At 35.9% G+C, this 14,796-nt stretch overlaps 1 protein-coding gene across 10 annotated transcripts in view; it reads right to left on the bottom strand.

Moving 5' to 3' along the window:
• LOC105233143 (cytotoxic granule associated RNA binding protein TIA1) overlaps window positions 1–14,796 on the bottom strand; it is a 291,566-nt gene that overhangs the window by 131,969 nt on the left and 144,801 nt on the right. For all 10 annotated transcript variants that reach the window (XM_049448258.1, XM_049448248.1, XM_049448253.1 and 7 more), the window contains exon 3: window positions 14,578–14,665. In XM_049448258.1, coding sequence (XP_049304215.1) covers window positions 14,578–14,665 — 88 coding nt within the window. The remainder of the gene's footprint in view (window positions 1–14,577; window positions 14,666–14,796) is intronic.

The following is a 14,796-nucleotide window of genomic DNA, read 5'->3' as shown; positions in this document are numbered from 1 at the left end:
TACATATACATATGTATATATTTGATGCATATAAATTCCCTCGCAATTCATTTACATTTCAGATATTTCTCTCTTTCGGTGAAATGCTCTATCTTTTTTCCGTATGCTCTTTTGTTGTTATTCATTTCGAAAATCTATACTCAGCTTTTTATCAAGCTTGTTTTTTTTTTGCTTTACTGCAATTTCTATTTTTTTATGCAACCTAAATCCGTTTTATTGTCTTCAATCTTCCAGAAATTCCTAAGCAATGCTGCAGGTGCCGTTATATCGATTGATTGTCTGTCCGTCCGTTCGTCTGTCTCTCTGGCTATACACTCGTAATGGCGTTAGTGCTTTTATTTGCGCGCTCTCGTTGTTGTTGTTGTACTTGCTGCTTTGTTGGATAAATAAGCGCTGAATTTCAAGTTTTATTGTCGGAAAATATGGAAATGACAGGTGCTACTGATGAAATGTGATTCAATCTGCCAGAGGGTGTTAGTGTTGTTACGAGAATTCCTAAATATACACACACTGCTTGCTGTTGTTCTTGTTGTTATTGCTGTTGCCTCAGCGCTGATCTGCTGATGGCCTCAATGTGTGGCACACAGCTGCAAGCCAGCAACAATACTGTCTACTTGCATATGTCCCGAAGATACCAACGCTCCCATGTGTCTATTTGTTTGTATATGTGTGTGTGTGTTGTCTCACACCCTCACATTTTGATTGTGAACAACATGATGTATGATGAATTGCTGATTTATCGCAGACAACAAAGGAATACTCGCACAGCAGCAACACATAGTAGCAACAACAAGAACACACGCACTCAAGCACATGCACACTATCGAAATATAAGGAAGCGCCCATTTGGTGGCACGCAGCACACATATATGAGTATATAAGCAAGCGTGGTTGTGTGCAATGCTCGAAGTCATTGTTATCGTGCTGCAAGGACGCTGAAATGCTGCAAAGCACGCTGACGAAAGGATACTGCTGCTGAAGATTTATGTAAGTTCGCTGTTCGTTTTTTAGTGCAGAGTTTTTAAAGCCCTTCGCCGTTTTTTCTATTTCATTTGCTTTCCTTAATGTTTGCTCGATGAGTTTGAGCTGAGTTGAATGAACCAGCAAGCGTGAAGATAATAAATGATGACTTTGAGAAAAGTTTAACTATTGCGAGTACAAACCGAAGCTTCAAAATATTTCTCAAAATACTACTGCTTAAAAATGCGAAGATTTGTGTCTCTGTTTTAGGATAAAGTTGTGATCAACACAAAAGCAAAACCAGAAGTTCTTTTCAACATAACCTAAAAAATATATAATTGGAGCGTCAAAAACGGTCACGAATCGAGCTCTTTAGTGCTCTGAAAATATCTCCAAAGAATTCTAAACATTATTTTCTTTTACAAAAGAGGTAACAGATTAAATAATAGAGTCCTCTAGTCATTTTGAGGGCACCCTTTATTACCAACTATGAATAACAGAATCCCGGATTGGTCTACGATGTCAAATAAGTGCTCAAGAAGCAACTAATTAACCACCATTGAATTTTAACACAATTTGTTACTCATAACCTAAAAAGTTTAAAAACGTAGGAGAGAATCGAGCATACAGCGAATTCAGAAAATCTAACCTAAAATGATTTTAGTTATTATTTTATTCAACATAAAATCTAAAAGCATTAGAAATAAAGCTTTCAGATTTCATCGAAACTTTCTCTTTTTGTCAGCTATTATGAAGCTTTAAAGTTGATGAACTTCTAGTAATTATTTAGTACGAAACTTTTTGGGTAGCGAAGTGGCATTTAGAAGTCCAGTAGCGATGAAGTTTTCATTGAAAATGGGAGAGGGTTCTTTAAAATAATAGTACATGATTTTAGAGTGTTTCCATATAAGTACGTCTGAGCGAGTATCCAATTGACAGAGAACAATTGAATTCGTCTCCCCTAGTAGAGTATACCTTTAAGGTTTTCAAACAATAGGATGTCTCTTCCTAGTCCTTTCGATTTTAGAACCTTCTGTGGCATATACTATTTTAGTTCCTGCGAAAAACTTGAGTTCTTAATAATTGTCAGAGTAAACGAAAGAAAATTGGTTATACTTCAATTTCTGATCTTAACAAATCACAGCTCTCGAAATCTTTGGTTGATGGTACAAGGCACTAGAAAAATAAGTAAAAACTTCACTATAAAAATAAAATAACAGAACTCAGCCTCATCTTGTTTGGCTCGTTAAAATAGTTAGAGTACTTTTGATATAAAAAAGTTCATATAAAATAGAAAAACAATAACTGTAGCAGAAGCCCCGAAAGTAAGTCATAATATCTTCCTCCTGATTCTTGAGGTTTTTTAAAGTCCACTGAAATAAACAATAGCAACACTTAAGGCCGACAAACACTGGAGGATAACTAAGTATCATACACGCAGGACCGGTGATCTCTTGATAAAATAATGTCAGTCTTTCATCGCGGTAAACCAGCAAAAGAGTGATACTTCGATATACCATTACCTCTTAAAAGAAAAAAATAATGCACTTCAAAATTATTACTTAACTTTTATATATTTATTTGTTATCTTGCATAAATCAATAGCTGATTTACATAATAAGCTGAGAGCGGAATGGAATTAGTTCATGGATTTTATTCACCAGCCAAATCGCAATGCACAAGTAAGTGAAGTAAGTGCGTAAGTCGATATAATTGCAACAAACAAACACATACCCGTTGCACACCCATTTCATTCAGTGTTTTAGTGTGTCTACGCGTCCTTGCATGAACTGGCAGTCGCCGCAAAGGCGTCACATTTCCACTGCGAGGCTGTCAGGGAGGTCAGGGCGAGCAGACGGCAGATTCGTAGCCGCCATGCAAATCCAGTGGCCATGAATGTTGGCTGTTAGCGCTGCAGTTGCTAAGGAATGCTGCCGGAACTACGGCCGTTATACAAAAGAGACACAGCCCCCTTTGTGCTTTTGGCAAACGCGCCAATTTGCGCGCAAAGTTGACTGCGACACGCATGCCAGCGGACAAAAAGGCCGCGTGCACAACGGTGCCACCGACAATGCTTTGGGTGAAAGCAACTCATTGCTACTGCATACATATGCTTGTATATACATATATGTGTGTGTCTGTGTGTGTTCAAAAGCATATTTGTAATTATATAAAAGCGTTAGCAAAGCGTTGGCCATTGGCAATGTGCGAAGTGCGCACAAAGCATCGGCGGGCTAGTAACTACTGACTTTTGAAAAGTTTAGCCTAGCGAATAGAAACAAAGCGCCCAATGACACAAAACAACGAGTAACGGCACTAGCGCCGCTAGTCTACGCTTTCCGCTCTGAGCATTGCGATAATTGTACAAAGAGCGTGAAAACTGAGAAAACTCATACATGGATGTTAAATATTAGTATGAACTCACTGCGGTGAACTAGTTTCGAAGTAGTTTCAATGTAAGGATTTCGATACCAGTCATTGTATTTGCAAAATTTAGTGTTAAAAATCGTTTTTTTTTTTATTGAGATGGTTGAAAATGTTGCATAAGTGTTTTGTGGTATCTATTTTATAAGAAACAAAAGTCTTTGGGAAGCACAAAAATAGCCTTATGTGAGTCACTTACATCTGTTAATGACGATAATATCGGAAAAGATAAGGAAACAGTAAATGAAAATTGACATGCTGACATTAGAGAGATAAATATTTGTTATGAATCAACTCAACTCATTTTGGTTCATGCTTTGGGCCTAAAGCATATGAAGGCTAGACTTCTACCGAAAGAACTGGGTGTTTCGCCACAGTCTAGCATGATTTTGACTGACTTTTTGGAAAAACACAAAACGGGAATCATGGCTCCGTATTCGCCAGATTTGCCACTTTGTAACTATTTTTGAAACTAAAAATCTGCTTCAGGAAACCCACTATGTGTCCATTGAGCCTTATAACAAGAATAGGAGCATAGTATTGGCTCAGAGGAAGCCTATTTAGACTGAATGACATTTAACTGGTAGTATAAAATTTCATTAAAAAAACTTAAGAGTGAGTGTATATATATAAGTACATATAAATGTACTATTTGAAGTACCTCCTAAGGCCAGAGTGCCCAAAAATCCATCTAATTATATTTCATCAATTGATTTATATTTCTCCCCAATATTTTTTGCGTCCTTTATGTTGGTGAACTCTAAAATATTTTTTTTATTTGCGGTGTAAAGCACAGACCAAATGATTCTTTCATATTTGATATTCGGTGAATTGCATATATTGTAACCCTAGGGTGCCTTCGAATTATATTTTCTGTTCTGGCTTTAATGTTATTGGTTGCAGTCGGTTCTGTCCACCACTCAATGTTCTTCGCCTTTAAAAAGTCCACATGAATGTCACTTAAATCAGCTTCAACAATAATTTCTTCTTCTTCACTAGCAAAAGATTCGCCATCAGATAATTCTTCCAATACATTCTCATCGTCCTCTACATCGCTATACACATCAATGTCCACGTCTTTCATTATTGTCTGCAGTATTTAGTTTTCTGCCTTTCGACGAGTCTGCTCAATCAGATAATAATCCAATGAAATCAAATAAAAACAGACAACAACGAATCCTAAATATTCACCGATTCTCTATTTCGTTGCATTTTACAAAATATCCACAATCTCTGACGTTTTACAGAAAAATTAATTGGCGAAAATGGCTAGAAACTTCCACTTGACGCTTTAAACAGATGATGGGTACTGAATAACCTTATTTTGGTTTTGATTGTGCTACCTTTTTTATAAAATAATGAAAAATATTTTGGACATTTTCGAAGCAATTTCTCTTAATGCAAGATTTCGTAAAAGGTTTTACCAAACTTTAATGTCTTTTATGAAATATAAGAAAAAATAACATTAAAAGGTCAGGAGATGACCTTAAGGTAACAGAACTGATTTCTGACGAAAAAGCATATATTTACTTTTAGATTAATCATTTATGCCTCTTTTGCTAATCGGCGTGATTACAAATTCGACAAAGTTAGCTATTCATATGCAACCCCCTTTCATTGCCACAGTTTAAGCGCCAGTCACCAGGGCTTGCTTTACTTTCGGCACTTTTCTTCAACTGCAGAGCCAAATATTGACTTTCTGTCGCGCAATTTGCATTTATATTTTTGTTGTCTCACTTAATTTATTCTTCATTTCATTTTCACAGCCATCTCGTTTTGTACCTGAACTCACCGATTAACCGGCACTTCGCTTATTGTCGTACACTATTTTACCTGCCGTCACCTACCTTACTACAACAAATACTATCTGTGTGTATACAATTAACATTACCGCTTTAACTTCACTCGTGCTGCTTCCGGCTCATCCCACCTCAACTGCTACCCACCCGCTTGCCAGCAATCAATCACCGGCCAATGGGCCCGCCATAAGTGTCAGCCCACAAGCCATTACAGCCGCTTGGACAATTCGTCGCTAATGAAGTCCTGCCCTTAAAATTGGCTTTTAAAATGCACACAAATGTACTTTTTACGAGCAGTCTGCGCCCAGCCACGCCCTCACACCTCCACACCCAGCAGCTGCTGCATTGATGAATTCACGTTTTCTCCTAGTTGCCATTTTGTTCGACGAATTCGACAAATTCTCATTAATTTGCAAGTGAAATCAAGTGAGTGTCAGGTGCTTTCGGCGACGTTCGTGCGCCGTCGTAAGGGTGCAGCTGTGTGTGTTCCGTTTGGGATGGCAGTGCGCTGCGCTCGTCAATTCAAGGATCCCCATGGACCACTAACATGCCATGTGAGCGCTTATATAAGCCTAATTGGAATGCAGATATATATTTTTTGTGGAGGCTCTTTTCCAAACAAAACAAAAACGTATAAACACCGAGCAAACTAAAGCGCCTCTTGTGCTCTTGCAAGAACTGTAGCGGGACCACTGAATGAGGGCATGTAAATCAAATTCATTTAATTTTATTACATTTCCTTTACTTTTACGGGCGCTTGCTTCAAAAAATTACCATTTACTCCCGGTTGTCTTCAAGTACTTGAAGTATGTATATGGTCCTCGCCATGAATGACCAGCGGCAAAGCGACTTCTTTTTGACATTTTTTCAGCTTGGCATTTTAAATAAATTTTCGTTGCTGCCGAAGGATATTAAAGCGCCAACAACAGCAGCAAATATGGACAACAAAGTAGCACAACAACAACAATAGCCATCATCAATGCACGTACAGGTATCGACAACGAGGCTACAAGGACACTTCAGCTGTACTGGTGGTTTAACGGTAATACCAGTTGGTAATAGTATCTGATTTACTTTGCGGGGATTAGATTTGATTAGATTTTCGTGTTTTCCATTTTCGTCCAGCATTCGCCGCGTGATGCGCAGCAATGTAAACAGACAACAGCAACAACCAATAGAGAGCGGTTGTTCAAATAAGAGATAGGAGGTAGTGGAAATGCAGAATAAAGACGCAATAAAAATTCAATACAAGGTACTCGTAGTGCGCGCACAGTCGCTGTTTTAAAGCGAGGTGAGCTGGTAATTGAAGAGAAGCTGCTGTACATTGACCTGCCTATTGACATCAATTTGAATGTTTCATGACACAACATACCATTCTTCTCTAAAATGTCAATTGAAATTAGGCGCTATTTGTTGTTTTATTTTTATTATCTCTCATTCATTCCTTGAATTGATTTTTCGGTTTTCTTATTTTGAATGATAATGCTAAATTTAAAATTCATTCACGAGCGTATAAGTGCTTGCATAGCCAATTATTTATTGAAGAAATATGAAAGAAAATTAACCATAATATTATAACTGGATTACAACTTAAGTAATGCATTTATAATTAGTTTTATTGTAGAAAAGTTGTGTTCAGAAATATCGTGCAAAAATTTTAGATGTCTTTAAATTTTCCACTAATTATGTAAGCTTTCACGTTAAGTAAGAAAATTACTTCCTTAGATAGAACAAATTTCAACTAGATATAAACGCGTAGTGTCGCACCATCTGCAAATCTAGAGAACATTTTATAGATATGTGGGTGGATAGAAACTTCATATATCCATAGAGTCTATAGCCTTGATGAAAAGCCAATATTTCAAGCCGGACTTAAACACTTTCAAGTTACAACAACATAGTCGAATATTCTTTTAATAGGCCAGTGATGAGCGGTTAAAGCAGACTTTATCTGTCATTAATATTGGGTTAATTATGATGGGTATTGATTCTGAATACTTTTATAATGATTTTTGTCAACACTGCCTATCTAAAACTGAATAACTTACCTAGATCACTACAGATCACTTTGCAATGCATTTGGGAAAACTCACATCTTTCAGCCATTATTTAGGCAGCGACGAAATAACATCGAGCAACGTTCGGGCCGCTAAAACAAATGAGTTCTACCCCAGGTTTTTACGCTGCAATATATTTCTTTCTATCGTATAAAAATAGAATGAGAATAAAGAAGCACAGCAATGCATGCTTCTTAGAAGAATGAAAAAGTTCTCAAAATTACACAAACGCAGTTTTTCTTATGTCCACCATTGTTTGGTGTGCTCTATGGGAAAGAAATCATTTTGAATTGTGTCGCCGTGTCACAGCTTTTTTGAATATCATGCAGTGATAAAATTCTTATTTTTGGAAGTTGTAGCACCAAAAGAAATTCACGAACGAATGTTAATAGTGTATAATGATCGTTCACCTACAATTAGAACAGTAGAAAGATGGGTTGGTGAATTTAAACTTGGTCGTGCAAGCCTTGAAGCCGATCCAAGGACGTCCAAAAAGCGCATCAACACCAGAAATTATAGCCAAAATACAGAATATGGTTTTGGGAGATCGTCGATCTACTGAGAGAGATTTAGTAGAGGCTCTACACAGCTCAATAGGCAGTGTGAGCCATATGTCAATTGAAAATTTTGGGTTTTGGAAAGCTGATTGCACAATGGGTGCACACCGGAACAAAAGCACATTCGAATACGACTTTATCAGCAACATTTGGAGCATTTGAAAAAGGATAAAGTGGCTTTTGTGTATCGATTGAATACTATGGATGAGACTTAGTTCTATCAGCATGATTCTGAATCAAAACAAGAGGCTAAAGAGTGGCAAGTTCCCGGTTGTTCGGCTTCGAAACGAGTTCGTGTCCGGAAATCGACCAAGAAAGAGAGGAATTTTATTTATGGATTACTTGCAAACTGGTAAAAGAATTAATTCTGAATATTATTTCAACCTTTTTGACCAGTTGAAAAAAAAATCGTCAAAAACATGGTTTGCAGAAGAAAAAAATTATTTTTCATTAGGACAATTCACCATATCACAAGAGATTGTCAAAATCAACGGCTAAAATCCATGAATTAAATTTCGAATTGTTGAAGTATACACCGACTTGGCCCCCAGCGACTTCCATTTGTTTCCAGAAATCAAAAAATGTATGCGTCACAAGCGTTTTTTTCATAGGGCGAAGTCATAACGGCTGTTGAAACGTATTTTGCAGACTTTCCGCATTCTTGCTTCAGGGATGGGATCCACAGATTGCTGGATCATTGGAGCAAGTTTATTAATACTCAGGGAGATTATACTGAATAATAAAGTGTATGTTAAATCATATAATTGTGTTTTTCGTATCAAACGACAAAGCTTATTGAACAACTTGTACTGTTGACATATGGTCCCAAATGTTGCAAAAAGTGATGGAAAATTTGGGCGCCTGGCTGGACTTTAGTCGATGTAGTTGCTGCGGTCACTTGCCGGATATAATTTACATAATCTAATCCTAAAAACACGTTTCGTAAACTAGCAAAAAGCTAATAAAACCTTAAAACTAATTTGGAAGGAAGCTTTGAGAGAGTAGACTTTAGTTTTATCCGTTATCGAAATTTTTGAAAAATATTATATTTGAAAAATATTTAAAAACTGTTCCCATACATTTATCCAATGAGGCATGTGGGCTTTGTTAATTTATATGTCTACTGTGCCTACATCAAACACCACCAGCAAGTTAAAAGCTTTCACACTAATGCAAAAACTAAGATAAACAATGCTAATTAAAACAGGTAAGTGCGTGTTTCATTTATCAAATGCGTACAAAAATATACCCCCGAGTGCCATAACATGATTTCATTTATATACCAACTTATTAAAAATGCAAAAAGAAAGCAAAAAACAAGTTTTAATAAATAGCTTACCTAAGCAAATATTTCCCATGAGAACAATAATGGCAAAGCGAGTGGTATAAGTGACGAGAAAATTACATAAATGCGAACTTTAGAAATAAGTTTGCATAACTTACTTGGAAGTGGCGCCACAGCAACGTGGAGAAAGTAAATTAAAAGATAAATTGTTACGCTGGAAATAAATATCAACAGTTGCCACATAAAAACTAGTAAAAGCCTAAAAACTACTACTGTTTCTTAACACCCTTAAAGTTATATAGATGCCTTCATAACCTGAAAGAGCTTTTTTTTGTAATTTTCAAACTGGCTGACCTTATAAAATTATATATTAGTAGTTTAGGAGGTATATACACTAGACTTGTTAGAGGCATGCCCAATTTTCCAAATTTTTAGAGTTACCTTAATAAGACGATAATGATATCATATTTGCTTAATTATGAGGTCTTGACTTAAAATTGAAGATAAGACAGAAAAGAGGAAGCACTTGTATAAATAGTACAGTGATTTTCATTTTTCTAGATTATACCGAACAGTACGTATGATAACGACCGTTCAATATGGGATATATGTACATACTATAATTTTTTTTCGAAAATCGGTGTGTTCTGAATGCATAAACCGTCTCTTTAGGTCTCGAAGGATGTTGATCTCTTGGTTTAATTGGATTTCAACAACGTTTTCATAATAGAGTTTTGGTAGTAATATGGTATGTCATAAAAACCTTTGTCAGCAATGCAACCTAAAATACAACACAAACATAAATCCTAATTTGCTTTATATACATATATAACTTCCCGCTTGATGCAAACTCAATAATTGTTTAACAGCCCACACATATCCTTAATTACTTTTTTATATAAAAAATTGTGAAAGGCAACAACTTTGCAAAACCCAAAAAAGAGGTTGTAATATTGGTAAGATAAAAAATTTAGTCCCGACCCAACAAGAAGTTACAACAACAACGAAATAAGGATTCCGCACGGCAGAAAATTAAAAGTTAACTCACTGATGAGGCACGTAACCGAGAAAAAATTGCAAATGGCATGAAACTAGCTGAAAAACTATAGTTTATTTACATAGCAACAACAGAGCCAGCGGCTTTTTGCGCAAAAAGCTTAACTACACTTCAGCACCGGCTGTCTGCTTGTCTATCCGACTGACAGCCAACAGTTTTTTGATGGATTTCAACAGCAGCCAACGGTTAATTTGTGCATAAGCGCGGAACAGCTGGTTTGAGTTGGGTTAACTTAACGCTTGTTGATGTTTTCAAAAACACTTTTTTTGGAGGGATTTTAATGCGTGTGCGTTACTCATACGCCCCGTCACCTCATTTAATTCCCTTAAATACTGTAAGTATGTAGTGCGCGCGCTCAAGTGCTTGCCTTATCCATGTTGTTATAACTGTTGTTAACGCTTTAGTGCTATGTCTTGCTGGTCTCGTTGTTGTTGTTGTTTGCAAATTTGTTTGCTTTAAGCGTTCTGCTGTTGATTCTAGCTTAAGCGCCCGGCATTCAAATGCTGACCTTTTTCAACAACCGCGCCCCACGCGCCGCATACTAATCCCCCCTCCGCGCCACTGCGGAAGCCACTTCACTACCGTTTCATTATTTCACGCAACTTTTATGCCACTTTTGCTCGACTTTTGCTTTATTACCGCACGCAGCCGTATTGTGTTGTAGTTGTTTTTGTGCTTGTTGTTGCTGTTCTGTTGTTGGTTATGGCAAAAGTCGAAAATTAAATTATTAATTTGTTTTGTGTGTCTGCCATGCCAGTTGGTTGGTTGCCTCGTGGCTTAGGCGATGTTCGTGGGTGGGTGAGAGCCCACAGTTAGAAAACCCTCTATAGGGAGTGCTCAGTCGGCTTTTGGGTCGCTCCGCATGGCGGTCCGCTGTGCTAATTAAGTGCCTGTAGTTAGATACATTTATATATTATTTTTATTTATGTTGCGTTGAGTGGAAATTTGTTTCGTTTGTTTTGATGGATTTGATGCGCCTTTGGCGACTTAAGTGCCGAATTCACCCACTGCTCGCGTACCTTCCTCTCGTCACCCACACACATACACACAGACACACACCCAAACGGAGAGAGAATTCATCAGTTGTGTATGCTCGTTTGATTACTCAGGGACCCAATTCGTTGGCTCGCAGCGACTGTTAATCTACTTGGGAGCGCTCGGTTTAGGCGAGTGGGAGGGCGGCTTCGCTGCGGCTTACCATCAGCGCGTCAATTATTCATAAATTAAGCATGCAAACGGGGAAAGTAGCAGCAAATAAAAGCAAAATGCAGAAAAAAGAGCATACTTGAGCTAGAGAAGAACTTAGCACAGTTAAAATGTAATGCATTTGTATTTGTATTTGTATGGAATTTGACTTTTTCATTCATGCCAGCAGTTGGCGCTGTTTGCAATCCGCCAATGCTCGCCGCATATTTCACCGCTAAGTTCTCCCTATATACATACAAACATACATATCTATACGCACATACCTATATACATAAAAATACATATGTATATACACACATACATACACACGCATTTAGTATGCCAGTTGTGCTTAGCAAATGGCGCAAAATGCTCTTTGATGGCAACTGGTAGCAGCTGCAATACTCCGCCATGCCTCGGCTTTTTTATGTTGGTTTTGCTTTTTCGTTTATTTTATTAAATTTCCTTTGCACTATTTGCTATTCGCCTACATTTTTTTTTGCCATTCGTTGTTTGCTGCTGTTAATTAGAGCACATAATTAAAAGTTATTCAGGCGCAGGCTTGTCTTATTTGTATAAGCAAATCGTGTTTAGCAAAATGTTTATTTGTTGTTATTATTTCTTTTTTATTTTTGTTCTTTTTTTATTTTTTTCTGCTTTCCAAATTCGATAGACAGCCTGGGTGTTCTTTGTGCTGCAATAAATTATTTAAAGGGCTTGGAGAATACGTTGAGCAGCTTCTTTCGAACCTGCACCCTCGTTTATACATGTACTATACATTAGAAGGACGATATATTCGTTGTCCTTCATGGGTTATTTATTCAAACATTATTGAATGCTGCTTATAAAACGAACTCACTATTTTCCGCCCTAAAAGATTTGTTTGCCTAATTTTAGGAGTTTCACTCTTATTTCATTCGCACAACACGAAATATGTTTGTAATTCGCAAGCGATTAAAGGTATACAATTTATATAAGAGCAGGTGGTCTTAGAAAATTTCGAACTTTATGCCACAATGCCTTCTCTTCACATGACTCAAACTATTAAAAATTGTAATTATTATCAATTACTCCCGGTACTTTCGAAAACATATATAGGTATATGTATTTGAACCGATGCTAGTGAGTAAAGTAAATATGAAAAATACGTTTCCACCACAGTCGGGTCTAAGTAACCGGAGCAGCACCAGATTTTTATCCGTCCAAGGACTGTCAACTCGGCACCATGCCTCAAATTTATTGCAGGAATTTTTTCTGCCACTACAACAACAACACTGAAGTAAATATTTGTAGAATAATGTTAAATAAATAAATATATATACTCGTAAGAGATGGCGAAATTTGGATATTATTCCATTAATCCTATTAGAGCCATTAAACGTCATTTATATGTAGCGAAACAACAATATTTCTACCCAAATATGTCGAAGTTTGTGACTGAGCAATATTTTTTCTGAAGTTTTTTCTTCATTACTTTAAGAATTACATGGGTTTCCTCGGTTAAAAGCAGACTTTGTATAACAATTTTTTTCCATATAAAAAACTAAATATTTTCTTAGAATTTTTAATTGTTACAAAGACACACTATTAACAAAAAAATCTGTAATTGTTGGAAAAAAATACTCTAAACTCTGCTTTGCGATGCATTTTCCGGAGACCCCTCGAAAAGAGTAGTGCCTGTCTTGGCAGGATAACTCCTTACAAGATAATCTAAAGTGAAAAATTTGTTTTTTAGTTAAAATCTTAACTTCGAACTTAGACGAAGGAAAAATATGGAAAATTTGAATTTTGGCAGACAGTTTTACATAGAAATGAAAATGTCAGTGAAAAGTTCTTGACTTTTTTATTCAAATAATTGTAATCGAAAAAAAAAATACTTCATCCAAGTCTTTACGAATTGCATCTCACAGACTTGTGTGAAATTTCATGAAGATCGGTTGAGTAGTTCCCGAAAAATCTTGCCAACAGGCTTCAAAAACACAGTTTCGAGGAAAACGCGTTTAAAGACGGCGCACTTAGTCTAATCAGCTTTGAGCGCATAAGTTCTGAAAGCTGTATCTCCGAAACTTTTACTCGGAATAACTTGAAAACTTAGGACAATGTTCTAGAGGTGTTGTAGAATTTAATAAGATAATAATTAAATAGGTTTTTTTAAACACGTAATCCCATGTAACCCCTTAATATAAAGAAAACATCAGCCGAAAATCGTTTTCTTGTGGAGAAAATTTATCGTTAATATGCTCCAATTGAGCGAACGTGGCAACACTGTTCTGCACGATTTCAAAATGATAATTTTGGTTTGGAAAACGACAACCGTGCTAAGCGTTCAAAAAGGTTTGAAGTCAAAAGAAATTAAAACACAATTTTGCATGTCAAAAATGCTATTTAAACGCTAAAGCGGAAATAGTTTTGGCATCGAATTGTGACTAGTGATGAAAGATGGATCCATTGTGACCACGTTAAATTCAAAAAATCATATGTGCAACGATGAAGTAGAATATCCTGATTCAATCATGTTCCCTAATCTCGCGGAGTTCTTTTGTTTAAATAAAAAAAACGCCGGTGTACTATAAATATGAACCCAAAATAATTGATCCCGGATATAAGAAATATTCTTTCCATATCATCTTTTATATATCATAATGTTAGCTTGATCTAAATAAAAATATGCGGCTGTTGGTTTCATGATAGAAGATAACCATTTAGTCTTAATCTCGCAAAAGAACTGAAATATTTTCTTTTTAGATGTAATGCTATATATAGAAAGTTATATTTCTAGATAACTAAAAGTAGAATGGAAACTTATAAATATTTATTTATATTCAGGCTTTGCCCTAAAACCAGCAGCATCATAAAAGTTCCAATTTCTGAAAAAATAATATCTTTTTTTAAATATCTAATTTTAGAATTTGTGGAACATAAAAATATTACAAAGTGTTGGAATTTGGCTTATTTGACTTCTTCTTGAAATTCGTCAAACCTAAAAATTTTTGTTATAAGAAAGCGGCCAATAGAGTGCACTCTGACGAGCACAGCATGAAAACTTACGATTTATTTGATAAAAATACATAAAATATATCTATTATAGCAGATATTTATTACAGTCATTAGTCCTGAAATACATTTTAGAAAATTTATGAAGTTTTTTTCAAATACTTTTTTTTTATAAATTTATCTTAAAAACTTCTATGTGCTTTAAATATCACACTTAACAATTTTATTTAACAATATTTATTACTTATAGTAGACTTACGATATTTCTCCAAAGGGCGTAAAAGCATCTTTCAACTGTTGTGTTTCAATTTCTGCACTTAAATCACCAACGAAAATATGAAATTGCTCTGAAAGGAAGAACAAAATTAAGAAATTAAATTTAAAATATTTCTATTTTTCTTTCTTGTATAACATATAAAATTTATGATAAGATTAAAGATTTACTAAAACTCGAAACCCCACACGCGTTTAATGCAAC

Source organism: Bactrocera dorsalis, chromosome 2, assembly GCF_023373825.1.
Source record: "Bactrocera dorsalis isolate Fly_Bdor chromosome 2, ASM2337382v1, whole genome shotgun sequence".
In the NCBI taxonomy this organism is placed as follows: Eukaryota; Metazoa; Arthropoda; class Insecta; order Diptera; family Tephritidae; genus Bactrocera; species Bactrocera dorsalis.
The sequence above is the reverse complement of the archived record's forward strand: the minus strand, read 5'-3'. Positions and strand labels throughout refer to the sequence as shown.